Source organism: Tachysurus fulvidraco, chromosome 15, assembly GCF_022655615.1.
Source record: "Tachysurus fulvidraco isolate hzauxx_2018 chromosome 15, HZAU_PFXX_2.0, whole genome shotgun sequence".
NCBI lineage: Eukaryota > Metazoa > Chordata > Actinopteri > Siluriformes > Bagridae > Tachysurus > Tachysurus fulvidraco.
Genome location: NC_062532.1, coordinates 11,518,050 through 11,545,212, shown reverse-complemented (window position 1 = coordinate 11,545,212; position 27,163 = coordinate 11,518,050). Strand labels below are relative to the sequence as shown.

At 38.4% G+C, this 27,163-nt stretch overlaps 2 protein-coding genes across 3 annotated transcripts; both read right to left on the bottom strand.

The window, feature by feature from the left end:
* Window positions 1–1,102: 1,102 nt before the first annotated feature.
* Window positions 1,103–7,004, bottom strand: nme4 (NME/NM23 nucleoside diphosphate kinase 4). Of its 2 annotated transcripts, none has more exons than XM_027141710.2 (5): window positions 6,804–7,004; window positions 3,806–3,936; window positions 2,367–2,468; window positions 1,863–1,975; window positions 1,103–1,671 (listed from the first exon to the last, which is right to left on the bottom strand). In XM_027141710.2, the coding sequence occupies exons 1-5, from the start codon at window positions 6,808–6,810 to the stop codon at window positions 1,551–1,553; spliced, it is 474 nt and encodes a 157-aa protein (XP_026997511.1). In that variant the 5' UTR covers window positions 6,811–7,004; the 3' UTR covers window positions 1,103–1,550. The 2 variants fall into 2 exon arrangements, with proteins under 2 accessions (XP_026997511.1, XP_026997510.1); XM_027141709.2 differs by lacking the exon at window positions 6,804–7,004 and adding an exon at window positions 5,347–5,932.
* On the bottom strand, window positions 6,587–27,038 carry xpo6 (exportin 6). Its single transcript, XM_027141688.2, has 25 exons — window positions 26,550–27,038; window positions 25,794–25,884; window positions 24,361–24,473; window positions 24,082–24,279; window positions 22,574–22,733; window positions 22,372–22,449; window positions 21,723–22,191; window positions 21,439–21,565; window positions 21,235–21,344; window positions 20,382–20,490; window positions 20,161–20,253; window positions 19,951–20,020; window positions 16,185–16,344; window positions 14,668–14,760; window positions 14,068–14,215; window positions 12,781–12,927; window positions 12,502–12,673; window positions 11,509–11,664; window positions 10,299–10,413; window positions 9,701–9,779; window positions 9,479–9,571; window positions 9,213–9,374; window positions 8,189–8,287; window positions 7,846–8,076; window positions 6,587–7,379 (listed from the first exon to the last, which is right to left on the bottom strand). Exons 1-25 carry the CDS (start codon window positions 26,550–26,552, stop codon window positions 7,278–7,280), a joined length of 3,378 nt encoding a protein of 1,125 aa, XP_026997489.1. The 5' UTR covers window positions 26,553–27,038; the 3' UTR covers window positions 6,587–7,277.
* Window positions 27,039–27,163: the final 125 nt, after the last annotated feature.

Here is a 27,163-nt window from a genome sequence, read left to right as displayed (position 1 = left end):
ATCAAATTTATTTGTCCAATATTTCTGGCTTTAGCAGAAGCTACAGCATTTTCTGAAAAATCATTTTATTCATTTTAAAATACATTAATTCATTTCACTAAATGTATAATACTGAGCCATGACACTGTGGATCAGGAACCTGTACTGGCTGCAATGAGCATAAGGAAGACACCCAGCACACACACATTCAACACACACACACATTTTCACATTTAGAGGCAGACTGGAGTAGCCAGTCCACCTAGTTCTCTGAAGATGTTCTCTGAAGATGGGTAGAAATATTTCATGCATATGGGGACAACAATAGTTAGTGATGTTTAGTTATGAACTTATCAGCCTACAACTGCCAAGAAATTCCGTGATTTTTGTTTGAGGTGTACTGGTGCTAATTGGTAGTTGTTATAAATTTCTGTTACTTGTAAGTGTGTAAGTGATAATAAAGTCATAGTTCTAGGGCCAAGCTCAAGGAACATTGCTTTTTTTTATCTTTGCACTAAAATAAAACTTCAATAAACATTCAATAATTTTAGCTTCACCAAACGCTTTATCGTGATTAGAGCAGCATTGAAACTGGAGCCTGTTATAGCAGCACTGGTCTCCAGTCTATTACAGGGCACAATGTACATGCACTTGTTCACACCTGATGCAATCTGAGGAAAGCTAAGAACCAAGAAGAAAGCAACATTAACATGGTGAGAACATGGTGAGTACATGGTGAGAACATGGTGAGAACATGGTGAGAACATGTGCACACAGATTATAACCTGATCTAAGGATTGTACCCGGAAGCCTGGAGCTATGAGGTGACCCTTTCAAACAATGAAAGAAATATTTCTTCTAATAAAAATTGCTTTCTCAGCAAGTACATTTTAAATATTAAAGCATATATCAAAGCTTATATTATTTTACATCTTCTCATAATCCTATGTGTTTTGCAATTTCTGTGTATGCTCAAAATCGAAATATCTTCATGTTCATTATTGCTCAGGAAGATGAAGGGTGTCCATAATTCTAAAGGGCACTGCATATGCTATAGCAAAGCCAGAAATTCATCTGAAAATTTAGTTTGTGTAGTGATGACAAACAAACCTTTCCAACAAACTTTACAATTTTGTTTGTTTTATTTCATATTTTGGATTTTTTATTATGTAATGGATAATAATGTTATAGAATATGAAATTATTATTACAAAGGGTTAATAATTTCTAGCCAGTATTACAGTAATGTACAGTTGTTTCTTAGGAACCTGTACAGTGTTCCTCAGCACAATTTACAGATTAATTAAGAATCTTTCCATTTCAATAAATCAGCTTCAAACCTTAGAACCTTTGTTTATAATACTGTTACTTTAAAATAAAATGTGATGAATCTAATTAAAATTTAAAATCATATTTGTTAAACTATTCAGGAACTATATATAAAATGTCTTGAATATGATTGTAATATACTTTGCAGCAGTTATATAGTGGTAATATCAATTAAAAATATTATTTTTTAGGTTTTAAGAGATATAACACACACACACACACACACACACACAGACACACGCATCATGGATGGTAGATATTGCCATGGTCACAACACACCCAGTCAATCAGCTCGGAGCGCTGAAACCAAAGCGAGATCTCTTTTTGTGCCACTTCAGCTGAGTCTGAGGCATGAACAACATTCCTGAAACACAGAAAACAGAAGGAAGCCCAAGTCACTCACCTGCACACTAAACACAGACTGAGGCTTTTAATAACGATCTGTCCTAAATAAAATGCTAAGAGAAGAGTCAAAAGCAAATCTGGCAAATGTATAGTTACTGTCTATCAGCTATCAGTGAGACCTGGTACATGTGAACGTGTGTGTAGTTCTACCTGCTAACATGAATGCTAAAGTCTCCTCTCAGAGTTCCAGGCACAGCTTCAGCTGGGTTTGTGTCTCCCACTAGCATACGTGTAGACTTTATTACATTGTGGCCCTCCCACACCTATAAAAAAGATCATGTAGTCAAGTTAAACATTATATTATTAACATCAAACTTCTCGGTAGACTTCTTGGTAAACCTCTTTCATGCTAGAATACAGCACTCAATTTCACTGATAAAGGTAGTCAGTAACACTAGAAGAATGAATTGAAATTCGGGGCATGGAAGATTTAATTATCACCGAATCTACACCACAGCACAGTGGAATATCCCAACTGAGGAGGTTGGGGTTAGAGCACAGGGGCAGCTATGATGCAGCATTAAGGGTTAAAGGCCTTGCTCAAGGGCCCAACTGTGGCAGCTTGGCAGTGCTGGGGCTTGAACCCCGATCCTTTAATCAACAGCTTGCCCCAGATGTTAGCTGAAGCATTTAATTTTAGTTCCAGATCCTCACCATTGCCACAACAGGCCCTGAGGTCATATATTGCAGTACGCTGGGGTAGAACGGTTTCTTATGTAGAGACACATAATGCTGGGCCAGTAATTCTTCAGATACCTAAAACACATAAAATAATATAATTATTGCTCAGTCAGATACATAAAATAGCAAATTATTACTCAATTCATTTGTTATAGAAAGAAACCTGAGGACACATATTCAAGAAATCTCTCTCACATTCAGGGTAAATTGTTCAACCACTCAAATATATCTCATGCATATTTCATTGGTATGAATACAATTTACAAATACGTCAAAGCCAAATAAAGGAAGAAATGTGAAAAGGAATCTACAGATGTATCTTGAAGAGTGGGGATTAGCTTTTCAAAGAACGGTATTCTTTTGTTGAGATTTTTCACATAGCTTTATTCTTAGCTGTGTAAGCATCACCTCAGCTGCCAATTTTGACATGGTCATGAGGCAGCTTCTGAAATTTGAGCTACAATCACAGCCACTTTATTAGAAACACACATAACCTACACATTTAAGCAGTTATCCAATCAGCCAATCATGTGGCAGCAGTGCAATGCATCTGCATAGAAATCTAAATGCATCTAAATCATGCAGAGGAGGTCAAGAGCTTCAGTTAATGATCACATCTAACATCAGAATCAAGAAAAAGTGTGAGCTGTGTGAATAGAACTATATCAGAGATGTTGGTGCTGGTTTGAGTATTTCAGAAACTGCTGGTCTTCGGGGATTTTCACATATAACAATCTCTAGAGTTTACACAAAATGGTACGAGTCAAATTATCACTATCATGGTTAGCAGTAAACATTTCAGAATACACAAAACATCAGACCAGTGTTGCGTGGGCTCCAACAGCAGAAGACCATATCAAGTTCTATTCCTATAAGCCAAAAGCAAGGATCTGATGATATCATGGGCAAAGAGTTGAAGACTGGTGACTAGTCTGATCACTAGTGTCAGATTCTTGTTCTTGACTTAAACCAAATATGGTCTTCAGCGGTTTTATTCTATCCACCTCAGCGTTTGATGTTATGTGTATGCTGAGATGGTTTTCTGCTCACCATGGTTGTAAAGAGTGATTATAAGTGTTACTATATTCTTCGTGGCAGCATGAACCAATCTGTTCAAGCCTCTCTTATCGACAAGGTGTTTTCACTCACAGAACCATGGCTCAATGTTCTTGTTTTCACACAATTCTAGGTAAACTTTAGAGACTGTTGTGTGTGAAAATCACAGGAGAACAGCAATCTTTAAATTACTCAATCCAGCCCATTTGGCACCAATATTCATTGTCAGAAGAATCTTTTCCACATTCTGATGCTTGTTATCATCATCTACTGGATCTTTTACAAATATACTGCAGAATAGTCATTTAAAAGAAAATGCAGCTTATTCAACCTCTACAGAAAGAGCAAACACTGACCTGCACCATCTTCAGACCCACCAAGCGGAACCCTCGCTGCTCAAAACGCTTTATGATCTGACCAATCAGACGTCTCTGAACCCCATCCGGCTTGATGGCAACCAAAGTGCGCTCTTTTACACCAGGAATGTCTGCATTAAGGTTCACGTGTTTAATTGTGTAGTGCATGTATAGTTAAGGCATATAGTATATGGCAAAACACTGGTATTTATTTAACATAAAGTATATCGTAGTATAGATAAAAATATAAATAGATCAGTTATTATTTATTAGATTATCAGCAGCTCTCCACCTGCTCACTGAAATAAACACATGTAGAATGAATGAATCATCAAAATATTATTATTAATTATAATATGAAGGTGCTTAATATGAGCTCAATATTTTAAACTCAACCCAAGTTTCAACTAATTTTCATTTTCTGGCTATATTATGCTGTGTAAATCATCCCTTAACACAAACACATTGTAATGCTTTACCTAATAGTGGAAGACCTACTCACTACCTTAATCATTACTTACCAAAAGAAACGATTATTACCATTATAAACCATTTTATTACCATATAAACCAATATACTTATAATTTTATTTAATGGTGTAATTATATATATATATATATATATATATATATATATATATATATATATATATATATATATATATATATATATATGTTTTACACTTGCACGTGATCTGACAATCATTGTGACGTCACACACACGCGCGCGCGCGCACACACACACACACACACACACACACACACACACACACACAGGACAAGAAGAGTGTATTTGATCGTAATAGTTTTAAAGTGAGAGTAATTGAGGACGAATAAATAGTTGGTGTAGATTAGAAAGTACATTGCAAGTTCAAGAGCAGATGAAAGTCCAGTAATTAAAGTCAACAAGATCCACGTTTTAAGTTATTTCTCACAGCCTATTGTACGGTATATATATAAAAAAAGAAACTCCTGAGAGTAGAGCACGTGAAAACACATGCTCATCATTAACCATCGTTTCACTAATCATTTTATCTAGAAAGCACGAGGGGCATTGCCAGAGAGCAGGACACGTGTCAGAGTCAGAGAATGCTAAAATAATGAATACAACTTTTTTTTAAAACGTACAAACAATAATGAGCCGCCACCTGATTAATGACAATGTTCACATGTGGGATATTTCCATATATGCTGAACAACCGATTACACAATTTCTGCTTTCTGTTTATCTATCGACTAATACTATCGATAGTATTTATTTATTTATTTATTTTTTTCAAATGACTCCTGTTTCTTACTGAACTGTGCTAAATTAAACAGAAACCATTTCTATCCATTAACACAATAGTAAATCAAATCAGATGTCAAATGTGAATCTCACAATGACTATATTTTATTCAGTTGTTTCACTAACTTGACTTAAATTTGACTTGTCAATTAACTCTATTTCATGAGCAAGCCTAAGAAAGGCACAGCACTGAAAAATCTCAATAAAACAATACCAATCTTTGGATAGTTTGTGACGAGCGCACGCGCACACACCTGAGGCACTGCTGTTGGTCCGTGAGTGCGTCTGTTGATGAGCACGCGGGATGATCCGGTTCCCGCTGTTCATGAGACAACGCTTCAACACACACAGTGTTACACCAGCCATCATCACACAAAGAATTCTAGAGGACAAAACTCTATACAGTAGCTGTACTGCTCAGCTCTGAGAGCTTTCTTTACTCGGACTAACTACAATAAATAACACACACACGCACACGGTCATTCACCTGACGGGTCAAACTCACGTGTCCACTCAGAATAAGATCTTGACTGACTGGTTTAATGGCATTATACTTATGTTATTAAAAAGCAAGGGAAGTTACAGGGTGGGGCATGCAGAATTAATTAATTAAGAAAGAAAAAGACACACAGGGCTCAAAACCCAATATTTATAGCTCGCACTAGGTCTATAGCATTAGGAATTGCAAATCTGATCCCATTCTGTAAAGAATCCGTATGAAAAGACTTGTGTACATATTTGTGTTGGGCTTGGTCATTCTTTACAACTACTGCTTTAAATGTAGGCAATGCATAATCTTTAGATCTGATAACTAAATGGTCAAGGACAGATACCCAAAAAACAGTTATAATAATAAAATAAAATAAAAAAAAAATAAGGAGAGAGAGAGAGAGAGAGAGAGAGAGAGAGAGAGAGAGAGAGAGAGAGAGAGAGAGAGAGAGAGAGAACAAGCTGAACTGATCTTGATCCACCACAGATTAAAGAGATTCTGCAGTTCTCACTGTTCACTAAAGATAATGACTTACTTAATGATTTTCCTGTTTGGATTTTGAAGCATTTAGAACATAGAAATGAGGTCTCTAGTCTCCAAGCAAATGCTGAGACATACACACTTAAATCAAAGTTTATGCTGGGACAAGGTCAAAAAACAAACATTACCCTTGCTCATGGAACAAGTAGGATGAGTGAGTGGGATAGCGAACACATCTGAACAGAGATCAGGACATGTACTTCATATACAAATAAATAACGTGCCATAGTCTACTGACCCCATGCAGTGCTACTAAAGTGTTGTACGTCTTCCATGATTTGGATTCAGAGACTAGCCTCAGGTCTTATTAAATGATAGAATATGAAGTGCAAACTCGTATTTAGGAAAAATAGGCTTTAATTAAGGACATTTTATGAGTTGAATTGAGAGGACAAAGCCCAACAGCTATGTTTGACAACACACTTGCTTTTGAACCGTACATTTAATGGTTTATTAGCCAAAGAGAAGCGTTGTGAAGATTTTAATGAGAAATTATAGAGCAGCAAGTACACAGGTGTTTCCTTATAAAACTTTATTTGAAGGTCTATGTCCTGAATCAGGATGGAATGATATGAAAGGAGTGAGTTCATCTCAGAGAGGATGAAGGCGTTAAAATCAAACAAAGAAAACAAAATTTGGCGCTCTGAAATCACAGCAGTCCGTTTTTAAAACCATACTCACACTGCATTAGTCACCAATGACCCGATCGAGCGTCCATGTCAAACAGTGCTCACAATTTTCTTAAATCAGAACTGCTCCTCTCAACTGCAGCCGAGTGCTTTTTAATGGCACTTTCCTTTCAAAAGAACAAGGATTTAAACCCCAAGTCACAGTGCTTACAATCCTCTGCATTAGTGCTGAAATGTGCACTTAACTTAAACTGGCTTCTGCTCTTCAGCTCTGCTCACCATTGAAGCAGTGAAACGTACACTTTGGCCTCATGATCATTGGCAATGTGAACTTTTGCTGAAATAAACATTAAAAAAAAAAAGCTAACAAACCCTGCAACGGGTGTAGTTCTGATAACACGCCATTATTAAGAGATCATAGGCTGGGTCCTGGCAGAGGGCTTGGCTTGATCACTTGTGTGGAAGTGATCTGCTTTCCACGTTATGACAAAACATAGTTTGGCTTTGTACTTTGCCTGGAACATCGCTATAATTTCAGCGTTCCTGGAGGCAGGCTACCATTACACAGTCTGTAAAAACGCAGGTCGTTCACCAATCGATACACTCCCTGAGAAAATGATGGCAGGTCCTAAGGGGGAAAAAATGAGAGAGAATTACACAAAAATAATCATATGTAACATTTAAATATAATTCCTAAAGTTTGGAAATTAATTATTTTTTTCTTAAATAATCATCCTAAGTTTTATCATGATACTTTTTGATGTCATGAGTTTAGCAGAAATTTTGAATTGCTTGAAATTTAGCTTGTTATAACCCAGACTAAAAATACCATGGTTCCAGGGTTTCATTCTACTAATACAATTAATACCAGCAGACAGACACAACATTAAAAACAAAAAGATCACAATCAGTTTGTATGATCATGTTGAAAGGTGCTCAGTGTAGAAGCAGATTTTACAGACAAAGTGATAAGGTTTTATGTGCAGTCTGCATCCCCTGCACAGAGAAACAGGGATTGATGTAACATGACTTGGGAATGAGTCACAGCAATGACTCTACTATGCATCTTCAAATAGACAAGCTGAAGTGCTAACCCTCTCTGGTGTGAAGTTGCGGGCGAGAGTTGTGCGTTGGTGAGGGTCAAGGCCTTGGCAACCGTTAAGGAATTCTGGCAGGAAGGAGGAATAAAAAGCTTGGAAATCTACAGCAGCCATGTTGTAAAGAGCCAGAGTGATGTCATCTTGCAAGAGGTCATGGCTCTTATGCAGAAGAACTTGTAGCAGCACGTTGATGAAATGGAAGAGCATGGAGTTCCTGAACAGCTTCTGAACGAGCACGCACACACAAACACACATACTTGCGTCAAGTAAGAAAAATATCATATGAAAAATATCATATACACATGAACCAAATAGTCTGACAAGTACTGCATCTCACCCTGTGGTACAGTTTGTGTTTTGTGTTAAGAATCTCCAAATAGCTCAAGTTCTGTTTGAAGATATGGATATCTGGCTGCAGGAAGGACTGTCCAAATGCCTGTCAAACACAAGACACACAATTCAAATCACTGAAAACAGAATAATTTACAGTATCCTTCATTTCCTAATTTAGCTTTGCAAGTGCTAGGTCAGAGGTTTGTACAGTAAATTACATTTCAAGGAGCCACTCAGCATAGATTTATTATTTTAATAGAAATAATCCAACTAGACAATTAGCATATTATATTAAATGTGTACAGAAAAACTGGATATTTAGTAGGGACAGAGCTTTAACTGACAAAACATAATTTCCTACTTGTTTTGAGTTTTTAGGTTTGGATAAATCAATTCAAATAAGGAGACAAACAAGCTAGTAACTGTAAGATTAAAGTAATAAATAAATATAATAGATTTGAAAATTGTGCGGAAATAAAAAAAAACAAAACATAAGAAAAATTGTTAAAACAACAAGAACAAAATAAATAAATAAAATAAAATAGATACACAGACCCCCTGGCTGTCACAAACCCCATTGCTCAGAATTAACTATCCATATGGCTAATAAACAAGGCACCAGAAATCTTTAAGCCACAAGACATCCAAATTCATGGCCAAAACTGCAGTGCTGTCAGTTTGCTTGGTAATTTGATTTCACTCCTTCAGCCCAACTATCACTGATAAGGTGCCATGACAAAACCACATATTTGGAATGCAGACATTTCTCAATATAGCTGCAAAGAATGGGGTTGTAGGGGTTATGTAGGGGTTTTAAACACTGTATTTATTGTGATTGTTAACTGCATGAATGGTGTGTCGATTAGAAACAACAGATTGTCTTGATCTTGCAGAAGTTCTGTTCATTGATCTCTGGTCAGCTGGATATTTTTAGCTGCATGACTGATTTCCCAGCAGTTTTATTCCAGCCAGCAGATTTGAGAGCCAGTTTGCATTAAAGCTCAGCTCAAGGTTTATGTGCTGCATACCTGCATGGCAGCAATGAACTGGGCCTCATTCTCCATGTGTTCTTCTGCTCCTGTTCTCTGAACACTGTTTAGGACTGAAGTCTTAAAGAAGAACCTCCAGTTCTGATGGAGGATTTGGAAGAGGAGCTCGAACATTTCAGCTTTCACGTCTGGACAGGAGCGCTGCAAAGCAAACACAAAGTATTAACATTTCAAACGTTATTGGCTAATCAGTGTAGGGTCTATGTTTTATAGAGTTATTAGAGTGACATTCGACTGGTTCTTACATCTGCCACTATAGGGTACACCTGATCCATACAAAGGCTGAGGATGCTGGGTAACATGGGTTTAAAGGTCTGACCAGGCTCCTGAACCACAACCTGCACAAATACAAACAGTTTGCATCAGCTACAACTATATCTATTTACTTGGCAGACTAAATAACATCAACAAAAAAAATAAAAATAAATCACCATTTATCTCACATACACACAATTACGTTTGTATACCTGTAAAATCTTGAGGAATTTTTCAACAACCTTTGATCCAGCACTGCCTTCCTGGAGGATGCTGACTGCCAGCTGATCCCTAAAACATATGACATCAGATAAAAGCTGCAGGGCTGCACATGACCATTACAAATGCCTGCATGTAAATCATATATTTAATGACATCTGCTAAAACTACACAGCTTACAACATTCAACCATCAGCCTATTATCACAAAAAGGCTGTTACATCAACATAGCATGTATTAGAATAAAGTTATTACATGTTATATATTACATATTATTCAATGTTAGAGATTTAAGCACTTATGTACGTTGCTCTGGATAAGGGCGTCTGCCAAATGCTGTAACTGTAAATATTACAAACGTGTGATTTGTGCCAGATTTACCATCAGATCTGCTGTTAAAATTTCTAATTCTGATTAGAAAATTAACCCAGCATCATTGGAACAACTGGGATTTTGAATAGTACCTATCTATGACTTGGAGACTGGATAAATAGTGTACATGCTCAATGAATCTAGAGGGATTGCATTATTAGTAAAGGCTGCACCTTTATTGTTTTGTGGCTGTTTAAAAGGTGGAGTCATGTAGCTTACCTGGTGAACATGCTGAGAAAAGTCTGAATAATTTGTTCAGTGAATGTGACTCCCATCTGCACCCGGAGTGCCTGGAATAGGGTGAGGAAGAAACTCAGCATCTCATCTGTTACATCTGAGAGAGAGAGAACAGCAAAACAATCAGAAATGTACTACAAAAAAAAAATAAGAAAAAAAAAATAGAATCTCACTGTAAAAGAATCTCATGTATATATAAAAAAACCAAAGGGCTTCTTCTGTTTGGGCTTATGTTTATGACTTATGTTCAGTAACACTGGTTGTGGATCTCAACATTATGGCATAAACATGGGCTTTGCTGGTACTTCCAGTTGTTCCAGCTTGTTTTTCAGTATTGGTAAGTAAGAGTGTAAAAGTCAAGTTTTATCTATTTGACTGTGGACAGTGGCATCGTGCCAGAGTCTACCACACTGAAGACACACAGAAGGGCTATTTACCCATGAAACTGTTAACCCTGGTTCAATTATAAACCCCTGGTTAAACAGAATCCCGGGTTGCACGTCACACTGCTCATAATCCTGAGTCTTCATAATCTGATGTTTTACACTTTACATCCTAAATCCAGGGTTAACGTTCCTATCTGCATATTTCCAAAGCCAACAACCATGATGTGATAATCAAAGTGTGACTGGTGTTAATAACAGCTTGTCTCTTGCTTTCTCATCAGTGAGGGGGGAGAAAAAAAACAAACAAACTTGGAAACATTTGGAAAATCAGCGCTAGCCCTTTTTCAAAGAAGGGATTAATAACACCAGGTAAAAAAGCAGTGCTAAATGAAATGTTCTACGGTGTGCCTGTGTGAAATGTTCTACTTAGGGTTAAAACATATTTATTGTTAGTGTTTATGTTAACTGTTATTGACACAGGTTAACTTTTTACATAATCAGAACAACATTTCCTTATTCAAATGCAAACAAATCCATATTTGAATGCTAAAGATCCACTTTCTTGGTTGTGACGTGTCACTTTATGTACAAACATTGGTCTGTATAAATGGTAACTTATACTATTGTTTACATTACATTCACATTTTAAGTTAATGTGTAAAAAAATCACATTTAAAATATATTTAACATTATTTAAAATGCACTATATTAGGACTCTTAATCCTAGATGTCATACATCTCACCCTATTGGAAAGGGTTCTTCCCTACAGGTTTGTAAATACGAGTGAAAGGGCAGCGACTCTTACCAGGCTGCTGAATGTGCAGTGGGAACAGAGCCAGAGTGACCTGGACAGACTCCTGCAGGCTCTGGTAACATATCTGACGAGATTTTGTGGCTTCTCCTGATATGCTGCCCACCAGATCCCTCAGTACACACAGGGTCTGCTGCAGCACCACTTTACCTGAAGAAAACAAACAAACAGTAGATCAACTGTCAAATAAGTTCAGTAATTACTCTGCAAGTCTTTGGCCAGCTACAAATTAAACAGCACTTTGAATGTATTAACCTTTCACAAGTACATGCTTAAAAAAGAGACAAGACAGATCAGTTTACAAACTGGCAATGATGTCCTGCAGAAGCTGAGACAGCAACTGCAGACTCTCCTTTAACGATTCCTCAGCACGGGGTCATGACATGTGATTCCCATCACTCCACATGTCTTAATTTATTTATTCAAATTTACAGGGGGAAAAAACACCCCAGAACCAAGAGTAAAAAAAATAAAGTTGGAAAAGTAGCAGCTTGTTGGATTACTGTGGTTTTAAATATTAATTTTGCGCGCGCACACACGCACTCGAGCGCGCACTCGAGCGCACACACACGCACACACTCGCGCGCGAATTTTTCTCTGCATGTTAAGTACTGGCCCAAATTCTAGTTCTATCTGAAACCTGGTTCATTTTCCAAGGATAAGTTGCCTCAAGCGGTCAAAATGGGCTGAGCTGAAAATAATACCACATTATTATTTTGGCTCACTATTACACCATTGCTAAACAAGTTAGACAAGCAAGAACTTAGACGAGAATAGTTTGGTCAGTTTGCTGAATGTCTTGGCTGTAATGTGGAAAAATGCACAGTATAATGATGAGTACAATCAATATAAATTGTCAATGCGCTAAACCTGACGACATGCTATTAAGGTCTGAAAACCAAAGACCTGCTACTCATAATTAGCTAATAATAATGCAAAACTTTTTTTTGGACAGTGAAAAAAGGACATGACTGTGATGGCACTCACTGTTGGGATGGTGGTCTTGTGAGCGGGGAAGCAGGCGGTACTGATGTGTTATGGTGCTGATCAGACGTGCGTGACTGGCTGATCGACTTGGCCATTGCTGTTCCGCCTCTGGCAGACTTGGCCACGGTAAAAGAAGCATGTTCGACAAAGCCCTGCACACCAGCACATGAGCCTAGAAAACACACATTACAAAATAAACTAATGCACACACAAAACCCATATGTGTGTGTGTGTGTGGGGGGGGGGGACAAGAGAGCTTAAACATTGTAACACACACACCTCCTGAGGCAGCCTGTGATTGTGATTCTCTGTGATGAGATTGAAGACGTTCTGTACCGCAGATAATGACACCATGAACACAGGCCGCACTGTTGTCGCCATGGATACCAGAAGATGGCAAGCAGACAACAGTAACTTCTCAGAAACCTGCAGGAGTAGTAAGGTGTACAAAATCAACATGTGTGAAATATTTATTTACAGACATGCCAGAACTGTTGCCAGAAAAATCCTAGCAGGCAGAGAAAAAAACGGAATCTTTGCCGCAACCAGCCGAGCATATAAGCTTTACGTGATTGTCATGCCATGTGATGTCAGGTCTACAGTCCATTTTATGCTATACACAATAAGATGTAGTCAAAGATATTTAGAGTTAATTGACGGCATTACTCAGATGATTATTTGAGCCTTAGAAGTGTATTAAGAAGACCTTTACACTTTTATTAGTCATATGAAAGAAAAATATTGAGGTCAACAAGCTTGACTGGTCAAAGAGCAACACAAAATAAACTAAATATTAAATGACAACACATGGTACAAGCACTTTTGTGTCAATACAAAGTAGGAAAAATACATGTCATTAAAAAATAGGATTATAATGTTTCCCACTTCCATCCAGCATTAAGACTGATTACCTGCTGCCAATGACATGGATCAAAAAACGGCATGAAATTATTCTCAAGAAACTGTAGGGATAATGCCAGGTTTTCCCCAGTTGTGCAAGAGTAATAAAAAGCAAGGTAAAAAATCTGTTGTGATCATTGCTAATTAACATTTCCAGCTTTTTTTTTTTTTTTAGGAGATATTAGTCCTACCCACTGGATTTGTTTTGGCATCCATGGCAAAGGCTCATTAGCTCACGGGTGAAGTCAGCACAAACCTAAAGTAAGCTTCATGACGAATGCCACCCTTAAACTCCTGTGTTCTTTCCCCTTCAGTAATTTAGCTTTCCCATTAGAAAACCGATGCTTTAGTGGAAAAAGCAAATAGTCTCCTGTATTGCTGTAGCAAGTGGTTCAAAACAGAAACGGTTAGGGCTAAAACTAGAAGTTGGCACACTTGTATCTAGACAGCAGATTAAATGTTAAGGGGTGAAAAAGTGGTGTAACAGGAAAATATTAATGTCAGTTTAATTCCCATTTACAACAGTGGCAAAGTTTTCTGATAATGAAGCACAAGTGCTAGCTGTTAGTTTTGTGGACTGATTGCTTGTTCTGGGCATTCAGACATTCTGGTCTTAACTTATTGCCTGTAAAAGGGTTACCTTACTTTTTGTCTTATGAATATTACCTTGGCATTAATGAGGGGTGTAGTGGCAGCCATGGTTGAGGTGATGAGGTCAACAAATTGTGTTTGATTTTGCTGCCGCTGTACTTCACTGCAGAATTGTGCTAGCCAATGAGAATATGCCTGCAGTGCAGCCAATGACTGGGCATGACTGCAAAAAAAGAATAAAATAAAAATTAGGAAAACAAATGCAAAGTCTCAGAAATGTATATATCACAAGGTTTATATAATTACAGCCTTCTTTCCAAGAAAACACACAAATGGTTGAATTAAGCTCTTCTGGCAGAAGAAGAGATGGTCTGTTTGAAATATAGCAAAATTTGTATTATATATATTCACTCGCTTCAGGATTTCCCAGCGTTTTTTTATGGTGGAAAACTACTTGAACTTGCAAAACTGCAAGCACAGGATTCTTTTTTTAAACCAGTGAAAATGCAGGAAACCAATGACTGATAGCTGTACTTGAATTCAAAGAGGGCTTTGGCTGAATGGCAATTGTAATGACATCACGTGATGCGTCTTGGTTTAAATCTGGTGCTTTTTGCTTGATTTGGCGTTCATTTCTGCGGTCACAAATTTTTTTGTGTGTGTGTGCGCACTTACACATCTATAAGGTCTGGTTTGAGAACCGAAGGGACGGCCATCTCCACGTCATACAGACTGATCTGAGAGCCATAGCAAGTGACCTCCACAAGCCTGGCATGGAGAGAAAGAAGATAAACATCAGCAGGAAACCAATGACAAATATCTGTTTATTCCACAATTTTAAAAATAACCTTCATATTTATCATCTGTCATGGAGCTGATAGGTTGTTGCCGCTAGGGTGACACTTGACATCTTGGACACTTGACATTTCCACAAAAGCCATGATCCAAGTTACCCCATGTGTTCAATGCAAGCTGTGAGACCTAGCGCACACTCTCAGTTGGCTACTTTCCCCTGCACCGACACTAATTAATCCAATGACAGCATGGACCAATGAGTGCTCATGGACTTCCCGCCAGACAAACAGCTGGGCCACTAACAGGACTATACATTTCTTTAAGCAAGTACTACTGTTCTTATATGATCTTTTTTTTTTTTTTTTTTAAATAAACAGATGCGTTTGCCAGATAATCTTTCTAATAAATAAGACAGGGGAAATAATTTGGCAATGCAGGATAAGATAACACCTACACCAATATCACTAAGGACTTCACTGTTTTGGACTTTTTTCCATTTACCTAGGGCTCACGCCAAGCCTTGCTATTGGAGCTAAACTGAATCATTACTGAGCATCCATATTTAAGTCTGCAGCAACAGCTGGAAAATCTGGACCTTTACTGAATCAGATTTAGACACACAATATTTCTTGCCATAATTGTGTCATTAGTTTGACTATGTCTTGCAGAAGTATTATTGTGTTAGTACTGGCACTGATAGAGAATGCACACGTGTGCATTCTCTCTCATACAGTTTGCTGATTGCAGGATTGTATATAAAGTGTAACAACAACAATCTTATCTTTTCTCTGATGATGCTTTTTTATTCTTGCATATTTAAATATATTAAGCTTGACTTAACAGCAATTTGGTCATTCAAAAGAAAATCAGCCAGGTTCAGCAGCAATTTTTAAAAACCTGGACATTGTACATGTGTAGTTTCTTAGTGTTTTGTTTAACTTGGCAAGTATAATTTCAAAGGGTGCTTGGCTCTCACTGATCACAGCTTGTGGCTCTATTTCTCACATCTGTCTGTCATCTCTCCCTCTAGTTTGTGCTTCCTATCTATGCATCACTGTCACCACATGTCATGATCAGCAGGTTCTGTTCTCAGATTCTTGAGCAACTTTCTTAATCTTCAGATCTCTTTTTTATTGCATTGTAAAGCCATGGCAGTGCTTAGCCATCTGAGCTAGATCCCCTGTAAGCATCTGTAATCAGAATTATGTAAACAGCTTCGGAGAACACACACACGCCCACACACACACGCCCACACACACAATCTCTAGTGAAGCACTAGTGGATGTCAAGTTCTGCAAACAGAGCTATACAATTTATAAAAGGCTGGATGTCCATCACTACTGCCTGCATCGGATGACAAAACTGAAATTCTGAGCTTGTAGAACAGAGTAACTGACCTCTGGACTATAGCCAAGGCATCGTTGAAGCGAGTGGTAAAGACGTCTCCGGTGAAAAACTCTGCCAGCCGTCCAACGGCCTGCAGCAGGGAGCTCAGATCTCTCAGTGCACAGTGCAGCTTCCTGCAGTCAGCTTCTGCCGTGATGTTCAACCTGCGATCTACACACACAGACAGACACGGTAAAGAAAACAAAGACGTGAAGCTCACACACTCAGTGAAGGAGAACGTACATAATAAGCACATCACACTTACACATACAGAAGCTGTAATCCAGCCCCTTGTGAGCTCCGAGTACCTGATAGCACAGAGCATTCTAAAGACATTATGTACTATTACTATGCTCCATGTTGGGTGCAAAAGTTGTACACCCTTAAAACCGAACCGAATTAAAAACAATTATATATATATATATTAGTTAGTGTTAGGTTGTCCATTCTGGAGGACAGTGATGACGAGAAAAAAATATCAGTACCTGAATAATACTGAATAAAAAAAAATTTCAGAACAGCTTCATTTTTAATATTTGCCTCCGGTCTCACACATTCTTCCTGATGTATCTGTTGCCACAAGCTACATTATATACCGTATGTAGTGTCTCTTTCTGATCTTTTATACTTTCTCCTTAAAGTCAGGTCTCTGACTAATGCTGTCTGATTGCAACTTTTAGAAGTATATGATGTTGGGGAGGTTGGCAGCTTGTAACGGCATCAGTTCAGTAAAAGCAAGACGTTGAGAGACAACTCTTAGATCACGGACCCTTCGGTAAACTACACAAAAACAGGATACTACGCTGTTTAGTGGCTAGTGAGTCACCAACGACTTGCAAAACGTTGAGAAACATTATGAGAAATGTTCATAGAAACTGTGAATCTAGCTGACACGCTAACCACACTCACAAAGGTTGAGGTATTACTAGCTATGGCAATAACTTTCTGTATTACTAGCTATGGCAATAAGGGTGATACACACTGATCTACCAAATATTCCACAAAAAATCTAAAGACATAAAAGCTTTTTTGACAGAAAAGCAAGGTTTGTTTTTATTCAGGACACTCTAAAGAGGTACTAAATTACTTGGCAATATCAAGATGAAGGACGTGTCTTTAATCCATAAAATAAGCCCAGTCAGTAGTAGGAACGGATCAGAATGACAATGAATTAATCAACCAGTGTTGTCAGCATCGGTCAGGAGAACTACATGCTTCAGTATCGTACAATCACTCAGAATCCTTTGGCTTAGTAAGAAAATATAAATATATTACAATAGTTATATTACTGGAGCTAAATATGGATGCTTGTGAATCACAACATATCTTTCGTATACAATTCTGATCACATAGAAATGCTGAAAACATGGTGAAAATGCAGCAGAAAAATTAACGGCTGGTTAAATAACACGTCGTGGCAGTGCTTCTGTTCGTCTGCTGAGAGCAGTTCAGAAGTCAGTTGTGGGAGTAATCTGATGTAGACCAACGCATTCTGTGTGTACTGTGTCACTACTCTGGAGCGCATCTGCATGTGCAGTCATGACTCACTTGCCCCCATTATTCATTTCATATGTTTAGCCATAATCTGTGAAAGTGCTTGGGAAATGAATATTTAGTACAAATGTGTTCCTTCACATTACAAACTAACAAACATTCTTGTCATTTTAAAATGCACTCTTTTGGCATGATGTTTCTTCACTTTGTCTTTTAGGCTAGAAAAACTATAGATTTGTGCATAAGGTCATAATAATAATAATAATAATAATAATAATAATAATAATAATAATAATAATAATAATTCCATTTTAGTTGTAGGTGCCTTTCTAATCACTTAAGGTCACCATACAAATTCAAAAAAGTTATAAATAATAATAATAAACAGTTCCTATGGTCACAGGTCAGAGTGTGTAAATTGGTATAGTAGCACATAAATTGTTGCAGACCGAATGCAAATACTGAAAAATCTACACTTGAATAAAACAGCATTGAGAAATTAATTGAAAACAATTTAGATGCTGTTGCTCAGCCCTAACCAGCAGCAGATTTCTCTGCGTTACTTGAAACAAACTGCAAGACAGTCTTGTGCAATGCAATGTTTGGCGGCACAACTTTAGTCATTATGACATCACAAAAATCAGCCTTCACTTACAACAACTCGATTACTCAGGACCATTTATGAAAGCTAAACTGTTCATACAGCAGGCCTTGATTTTCAAGTGGGATATGAACGGATGTATGTGTAAATTATTTGTATGAGGGCTTCCTCTAGAAATTTGACATTCCCAAAAAATATTTTTTTTATAAAATAAATTTTTTTTTTTTTTTTTTACAAAAATAAATCTTTTGTATGGTACGGCCCCGTGACCAGAGGTAGTTCGGATAAGCGGTAGAAAATGAGTGAGTGAGAGTATGGTACGGCTCTAGCTTGATTGCTTAGTAGACCTCGGCATGACAACTGACTTCAAATCATATAATTTATAAATTATGTTTCTGGAATGTACTGTGGAGATTAAATTGCTTATTTATGTTAGGTTTAGAGCATTTATCAGATGCCTTTATCCAACACCGCTTAAAAGGACTCTAAAAGACCCTTCATTATTACATCTCATCATTTCTTCTAAGGCTTTCAGCAAAAAAAAACAAAAACAAAAAAAAACTTCAATGTACAGTGAGGAAAATGTTGTTACTTAGTTTTACTGAGTACAAAGATTATATTTTCATTATTAGAGAAACTTATTTCCTTTATACTTTTCAGTTTCAGAATAAGTGGTTGTAGATCAGGCTATAAATTGTAGAGCTGTTGTTGAAATCTGGGAACTTACTGTTCCTATCAGCCTAGTTTTGTCCCACAAATGTCACATGGGAAGATCATGTTTCAGGCATGTCTATATTTAGTTTTACAGTAGTTTCATATTTCATCGGAATATATTCCTTTAGTTGTTATGTATTGTAAATAACACTCACCGTCCAGTTATTTCACCACTGCATTTGCTTTTCTGATGTAATACAATAACTAACAGACAGTATTGTACAGGATTCAGTTCACATTAGATCTGAATATTATTGAGCCACTTTGTAGAGGTTTGGAGGAGTGAGTAAGGAACCATTTTCCTCTACCGTGACCTGGCCCTGTTCTGCAAAAGGAATGGTTCAAAATCCCTCTGGCCACTGTGCAGGATCTGTTTTAGTCTAATATACTTAAATACTAACAGATTATTGTGCTGTTTCAGTTTCATTGTCCTGCACACACTTTCATTATTTTAGGTGACTGAAAACACCTGTGAAGGAAGATGTAATTTCACCCACCCATTACAGATTTGAAACACTAGATGGCAGCATATAATGAAAGCAGATTTAAACATGACGAAGACGTAATCATTATTCAGCATCATTTATAACAGTGCTCTGGGAGGAGCAGTTTCAATTGGCAGTACCAAAGGAAAAACATATGTATTAATATAATGATGGCCATATTATTGCTTATTTGAATAAAGCTACCAAAACAAACACACATTCTACCATTCTGATGTGTTATTGGCCAAATTTAATAATGAACAGCCGCCATGGTTGGTACCTGTACATATCTTGATCGTTTAACATTTTTAAGATAAATTATCTGATTCATTTTTTTTTTTGTGAAATTTACATGATTGCGGTGATGTCACATAGTGGTGTTTGATGCAACACACAACACACTAGACTTTATAGGCTTGTTGATGGCTTTTGAGCAAAGTATGCATGAAAGATATTGTGAAGAAATGAACAAGGCTCACTCACGTGTTCTGGTGGTAACGATGAACTGCTGCAGTCCAAGGTAAACGTCCAAGTCCTCTTGAAGAACTGGGAACTAAAACACATTCTATAAGATATTCTTTCTCATGATGTACATGATGACAGCAGCGATTGTGTCCTTATCACTGCACACCATGGCCATGCTTTCATTCACTGAGAACAAAATGAATATAGTATGTAGCTACACACACTTACCAGAATGGAGAAGGTCTGAGATGGGAGCAGCTCCATCACCTTGGCAACCACCTCCAAACTCTGACGCAAATATCGCTGCCACTCAGTCTGTTGCTATAGCAACCAAAGAAAAATACAAACCACCGACTTCACTCCTCAAGTACAGAGCAAAAACACTAAAGCACCGCAGATACACAGAAAAGACACAAGCTATAAAACAAACGTGTGTATGTGGGTCTTACGTCGTCATCAAGGGTCTCGTCGTCCAGCTCCTCCAGCTGACTCTGGTTTAACCGGAACTGGATGCGGTTCAGGACCTCTCTGAGCAGCAACACTAAAGCGTCCTTATACCTGCAAACCACCAACATAAACATCTATTGCATTAGCAGCAAAACTTGAATAGCAAAAATGGATTCGTTAACATTACTCTTGCAAAGCAAACCTCTAGCGTTTGTTTTGTCACTATAGATAAGTAGCCATGAGCAGTGTACTTTCATAAGAAGAAATAGAATGATGCATCAAAGACAATGTAAATAATCAACCATATTCCCCTTTATCATTAGCGCTTATATATATATATATATATATATATATATATATATATATATATATATATACACATACACACACACACTTCTTTTTTTTTCATTAATCCATGGACAATATCTTGCTCTAAAAGGCTCAGTCACAGTGGTCAAAAGTGGTTTACCTTCTGAAATATTGTTTATGTAAATGTGTACACGTGGAAAACTTTAGAACTGATTACACTGCAAAAGTAAAAACTGTGCCATGTGGTTATCCATGTTTAGAGAAATGTTTGAAATGGTTGAAACAGTTAGACACCATGCTGCTTGAAATCTGCATCTAGAAGGCTACTGATATATCTGTGGCCATGTTAGCACTAAGCAGTGTCATGATCTGATAAGGATGAAAGCACTTAACAGTAACTTGACAGCCAAATGTTTGTCTGAGCTGGAAATATATGTTTAGTTAAGCTGCATCTGTATGGTGCATGACGTGATTTCCTGGGTGGTAATTTGTATGTGAAGCTTTGCATTTACTTTCAAACCAATCAAGTGCTACAGAAACACGCACCTGTTTAACACGCTATCCCTGTCGTCCAGTCGGCTCCTGATTTTGGTGGTTAGGTAATCCAGGAATACACTCCATATTTCCAAGCAAGCCATGTAGCCCTCATGTGTTGGCTGTAAATATCAAAATGTGAATTCTCAGACACATAACGGAGAAAAAGAACGATGTTGTAGGGAAGAGAATTGTTTTTTATATGGATGTGTTTACCTGGTTGAAGGTGTACTTAAACAGCAAAGCCAGAAACTCCACTAGAGGAAACTGAGCATTGGATTCGATCCTCCTTAGATGAACACTTACAAAGAGTCGCAGAAAATCTGTGAACTTCTCCAAATAACTGAACCGGGGCAGTATTAAAAGTGGAAGAGAAAGAAAAAGTGAGAAAAAGCGGGAAGTCATCACCACACTGTGTGTGACGTCAGCTCTCGGCTCAGCAGCTTATTAGTTTGTATATGCAAGTGTGCATTTTCATTTTTTTTTGCCTGTGCCCTTACCTTTCGTCCAACTCCTGGAGTCTGTTTTTGACTGTGTGTATGTTGGTGTGTGAGTTTGTAAGTCTCTGTAGGAGGTAAAAAGTCTGTTGAAACATGCGGAGCAGAAACTCCTCAAAGTCCATGGGCACGCAGTTTTTACACATCAGCTCATTAATGCAGTTCATAGCCATGATGCCTAACTGGGCCCGCTTGGCATGGTCCACAATGTGTCCTGTCCTTCCCTGGCTCCCGTTGGCTAAGAGACTGCCGGGGGCAGAGTCTCCATTGGAATAGGGTGGAGGCTTGGTTTTGATTGGCAGCTGACAGCCGAAGCGAGCGAAGTGAAAGATGGAGGCCAGGAGGGCTGGAGTGATGGAGGAGGACAGAGGGATCCAGCTGAAGAGATGAGCCAAGCACTCCAGAGCCAGCAGACACAATGTGCTACTCTCTGACTCCAGTCCCAGCGGAGTAGCATCAACTGTCAATCCACCTAATGGAGAGAGAAAAATCATAAATATAAGGGAAAAAAGAGCACTCAAATTTCCCAGATTTCATTACAGCATACACGCTAGGTAAAATACTTTTCATATAATTTCCTGTGAATACCAAATACATTTGGTCAAAATTTATCAAATGGAATCTAATGAATAAAGGTCAACACATGACTCACCTGTGTCTCTTGATGTAGGTGATGGAGGAGGCGTTGTTACTGATACACTGTGCTTATCCCAAACCGTCTCCAAAATGCCTGAAAAACAAAAATACTAAAGCTCAACAATTTTGAAAATCACATGCTATCCAACACAAAAGCACAAGCTACGTCATGTCAAAAACACTTCAACTGAACAGAGGAATGTGATGGTGAGTCTCACCGGTCAGAAGGTTTAATACAGTCGGAATCTGTTCCAGTAGGAGTTTTTTCAGCTCCTCTTTCCTCCCAACACTCAGATCTTCCCTCGGGCACACCAGCTCTTCTGAGGTCATCTTCAGCAAAACCAAACCCAAAGGTGCTAGAGTAGCTGACTGCACCAACTAGTGAATGTGCATGAACAAAGAGTTTGTTTGAGGAAAAAATAGACAGGAAAAAACTGTAATAGAACACAAATCCAATCCTATCCAGTGCATTAGGACAATATCAGGCTTTGACATGGACATTCCCTCTCCTCCACATGTACTACACACGTTGAATAACAAGAAGAAGAAACTTCACCATGTTCTCTAATTCATATATACGATTTTAAATCAAATTAAATTCAGTTCCAGTTTATTTTTTTAAATGCTACATGCATTGTTACACAGCTTTACAGAAAACCTGACTCCAAGCCTAGATCCCTAATTAGAAAAACAGAGGCAGCAGTGACAATGAAAACCACTATGAGAAGGCATGAAGAAGAGGAGGAAAAAAAAAAGGAACTTGTCCTCTCCTGAGTGACAGCTGATAGTGAGATTTAGATGCATACAGCCATACAATCAGTGTCATACAGTCAGTGTCTCGTCCTAGTGTGAATGCAGGGCAGGGGTGAACAAATGACAATATCCTGTGACGCTTTCCCTAATTGTATTATATTACTAGACCTGACAACCTTTATGCGTTTAGTCTAGAAGCGCAGCAAAGTCAATAAAGAACAAATTATCACCCCAAAATATGGCAAAAGAGCAGTCACACATGCACACAGTCCTACAATAACACCACTATTCAGCATTCAAACACAAACACTTTAAACGACAGATCAGTGAAAAAGGTGTATTCTGTTTTTCGTTTGCTGCACATTGACAAGCAGTTCCTAAGTGTACATCTACAAATATTATAGTACAATCCCTTACTTCCATAAAAAGGGTGAAATACACTATATGGCTAAATGTTGGACACCTGACCATCAGACCCATATATAGTTCTTCCCCAAACTGTTGCCACAAAGCTAGAAGTGCACATCATAGTGAATATCTGTGTATGCTTTAACATTACAATCTTCCTGGACTAAAACTAAGAGATCCAAATATTTTCCAGCAAGATGCCTCTGTGCACAAAACAAAATCCAAAAAAAACTCAAATGTCCTGCACAGAGTCCTGACCACAATCTCACTGAATATATTTGGGATGAATTGTAAGACTAACTGCATCCCGGACTTCCTCACTAATGCTCTTGTGGCCAAATGAACAAATCCCCACAGCCAGGACTAAAGCTGGAATGAAACGATGAACAAGCACATGAGGGAGATTGTAAGGTGTCCACAAACTTTTTGTGAGGTGTTCAAAAACATTTTTTTCTTCATCATTTTTCTATTCTGGACAATTCAATCGTTTATTTTAACTACCTAAATATTCAGGAAGATATTTCAAACCTAAAGATCTCCAAATAAACATGTGTATTTCACGTACCTGTAAAGTATTGCTAAAGAAGTCATGGTAGAACATTGGCCAGTCCTGGCGTCCAATGTCCACAATGACTTTGCAGAGCTTATTTCTGATGAAGAAGGGCAACAGAGCATGTTGGGACAGCAACAACTTTGGCAAGCAGCTACGAAGCTCTGCTTTATCCTCGCTGGCTACACCGACCCACATTTTGTTGACCAGGTTCTAAATATGAATATCAGGGTCAGTATGTAGTATAAATCATAAGTGCATCAAACCATTGGGTAGCTACACGTGTATACTCACCTCAAATACTGTAAGACTATACATCATGACGTATTCGTTTCTGCTATTAGAGAGGAAGTAGAGGCAGTGTCTCCAGGAGCCCGGCTGGCTAGCAAAACTATTCAGCAGTTCCTCTGCAAAGTACGACACACATGTTTACACCATTAACAGATTCACATGGAGTATAGTATGAAAATGCACATGGGAATAGCTATAGATGTATTACTACTCTCGTATAGCTGGTAAGAAGCTAACAGGTGGCCATAAGCTTTCATTAAATCTTTATTGCAATTTTTAATAATGGCAAGTTCAATGTTAAACCAATTATCTCATATGCAATCTAAACCCAAACTGCATTTCGAGTTCAGTGAACATTTGTACATTTTCACTTCCTTGAAATGCAGTCTGACTTCTGGCAGTGCAAAAAAACAGACAAATACCAAAGTTCTGACAGCAAGGTTCCCCTCAGGCTGTCAGTGACTTCCTGGTCAGTCATTTGTGCATGAAATGTTGTTAACAGCAGCATGTGGTTTTGTCAAATGCACTACACTCAAGCACTGAAAGGATCTTTGTACAAGAGGTAAAAGAAAATGTCAACCACAAATACTGAAATCTAATGCATATAGTGCAGATGTAACAGTAGAAATCGTGTGATGAGTGGATTGCGGTCTTCTTCATAAAAAAAAAACTCTCGTAAAAGAACATGCATCACTGTCAGATTCTGTGCTAGACACCTCAACCTCGTATGTATGTTCCAAGCAAGAAAGCTAACCATCATATCTAGTATACTGCAGGTCACTAAAAGAAAATGTTCATGACTGTCTCACTGACAATACGTGGTACGCATCTGTTTTGCCCATGTATAATGCTGGCTCGATTAAGTATGTTGTCTAAGGCTAGTTAGCCACCCTAATGTTTCACTTGACATACTGAATAGACTATAAATAGACAAGAACAGAATATAAATATTGTCCAAAGAGGCTGTTTTGTTATTAAGCATTATATATAAATAAGACATTCTTCTATCCCATCATAGGAAGCGCTTTCTGAGCACTTTCAGTGGCCCTATGAGGTTGCAAAGACAGCTGCGTAAGACGATTAACACCATCTCTGTTCGCCTTTACCGACTAGATGACAGAGTGTGAATTAGCAAAGATTAAACAAACTAATCAGGGTGCAATAAACATAAATAGATAAATAAAAGCTGTGACGCGGTGAGCTCCATGGTGCCATGTTTGAGATACGCCTGTGGCATATCTGTGCACATTTTTCATACATGTCTTACTAGTGTCTGCATGGGTTTCCCATGGGTGCTCTGGTTTCCTCCTGACACACAAAAACATGACAGTAGGTGTGTATGGTGTCCTGTTATAGACTGGTATCCCAACCGGTGTACCTCACTACACTGACCAGGATGAAGTGATTATTTATTAAAGACCCCAAAAACAACTCACCAATTTCTCTTTTGCGGTCATTAGTAGTGCAGCTGTGGAAAAACTCAGTCATGAGACTTTCTAGTTCTCGCAAGGAGGCCTCTTCTGACGCCTGTGAACAGAGCAAAGATACAGAGTATCTATACAGAGTGTGTGACAAAGGTGTAGTCAAGCTGTTTGACACAACCGACTGCTACCTACAGATGAAATACCATTACAGTGCAACACAAACCCTACGCATTCGGCCACATTTAGCGTTCAGGCGGTATTTGTCTGGACCTGTTTGTAAAAGTAAGAAGAAGGAAGAGAATTTGAGGAAGAGGTCGCGTAGCCATAATGAAGCTAAATTCTTTGTATGAGTCACGACACGTCGCGTGCTGCTGCGTCGTGTTCGTACTGCAACACCGAGGCGGAGGCTCGAGACGTTCCAATCCGACCCGAGTTGCCGTTACGTCGCTTTTCGAACGTCCACTTGAGACCGTTATTCGGTTGAACTTTCCACAAACGTAGAAGCGTCTATATCGCTTAATTTCATCCGTCAATACGGTCATTTACGATACTGTCAAGCTCACAATCACGACAGAAGACACGGTTGTAGCGATATTGTAAAAAAAAAAATAATAATTATATATGTATATACGAAGCCAAAAATACATACGCAGCTCAGATAAATTGTTTGTTTGACTGTATCGCCGGAGTTAAGGCGGTCAGGTAACGTTTTAAATTATCTGAGGGGAGAAAATCCCAACGGTCGCGTGTGAAAGTATGTCGACTCACCATGTCCGGTCTCAGCTTCGCTTCGCTCCGCTCCGGCTGCTGCGTTTCTGAGGCTAGAGTTTGAGAAGGGGTTTAATCTGTTGGCTCATACTGCCCGAGATTCACTGGGCAAATGTCTCACCACCTAAAAAAACACCGACACACCATCCCGATGACGTTTAGCACAGACCCGGGGCCTGGTTCGGTCTCTGCGCTCGACTATAAGGCAGCACTTGTTATTGTTGCTCCTGCAGCAATACGGGTGGTTTAAGAAGTGACACCCACCGCGCCTCCCGGATGCAGGTGAACACACGCGTGTAAAGTCTCCACACACAAAAAAAAAAACCTTATCGCATCGTTAGAAATAAATCTCCGTCGTCATGTTAAAATATCCTAGCGCAATAGAAGGTAAACGGACCACTCCTGTAGTTTGTAGACTAGTTTTTCGTCCAGGCCTCGTAGCTTCCTCTCTCCACATGAACGCGCCTCCCCACCGGAAGTGAAATCTTAATCTTGGGCCGGATGAAACCGGCCGCATCAGGACGTGTGGCAAAATCAAACGCCCTGTAACTGTACTTCATACAACAACACAAAACACTTAGACACAGCTGCTGTAATTATGTTTAAAAGCCTAA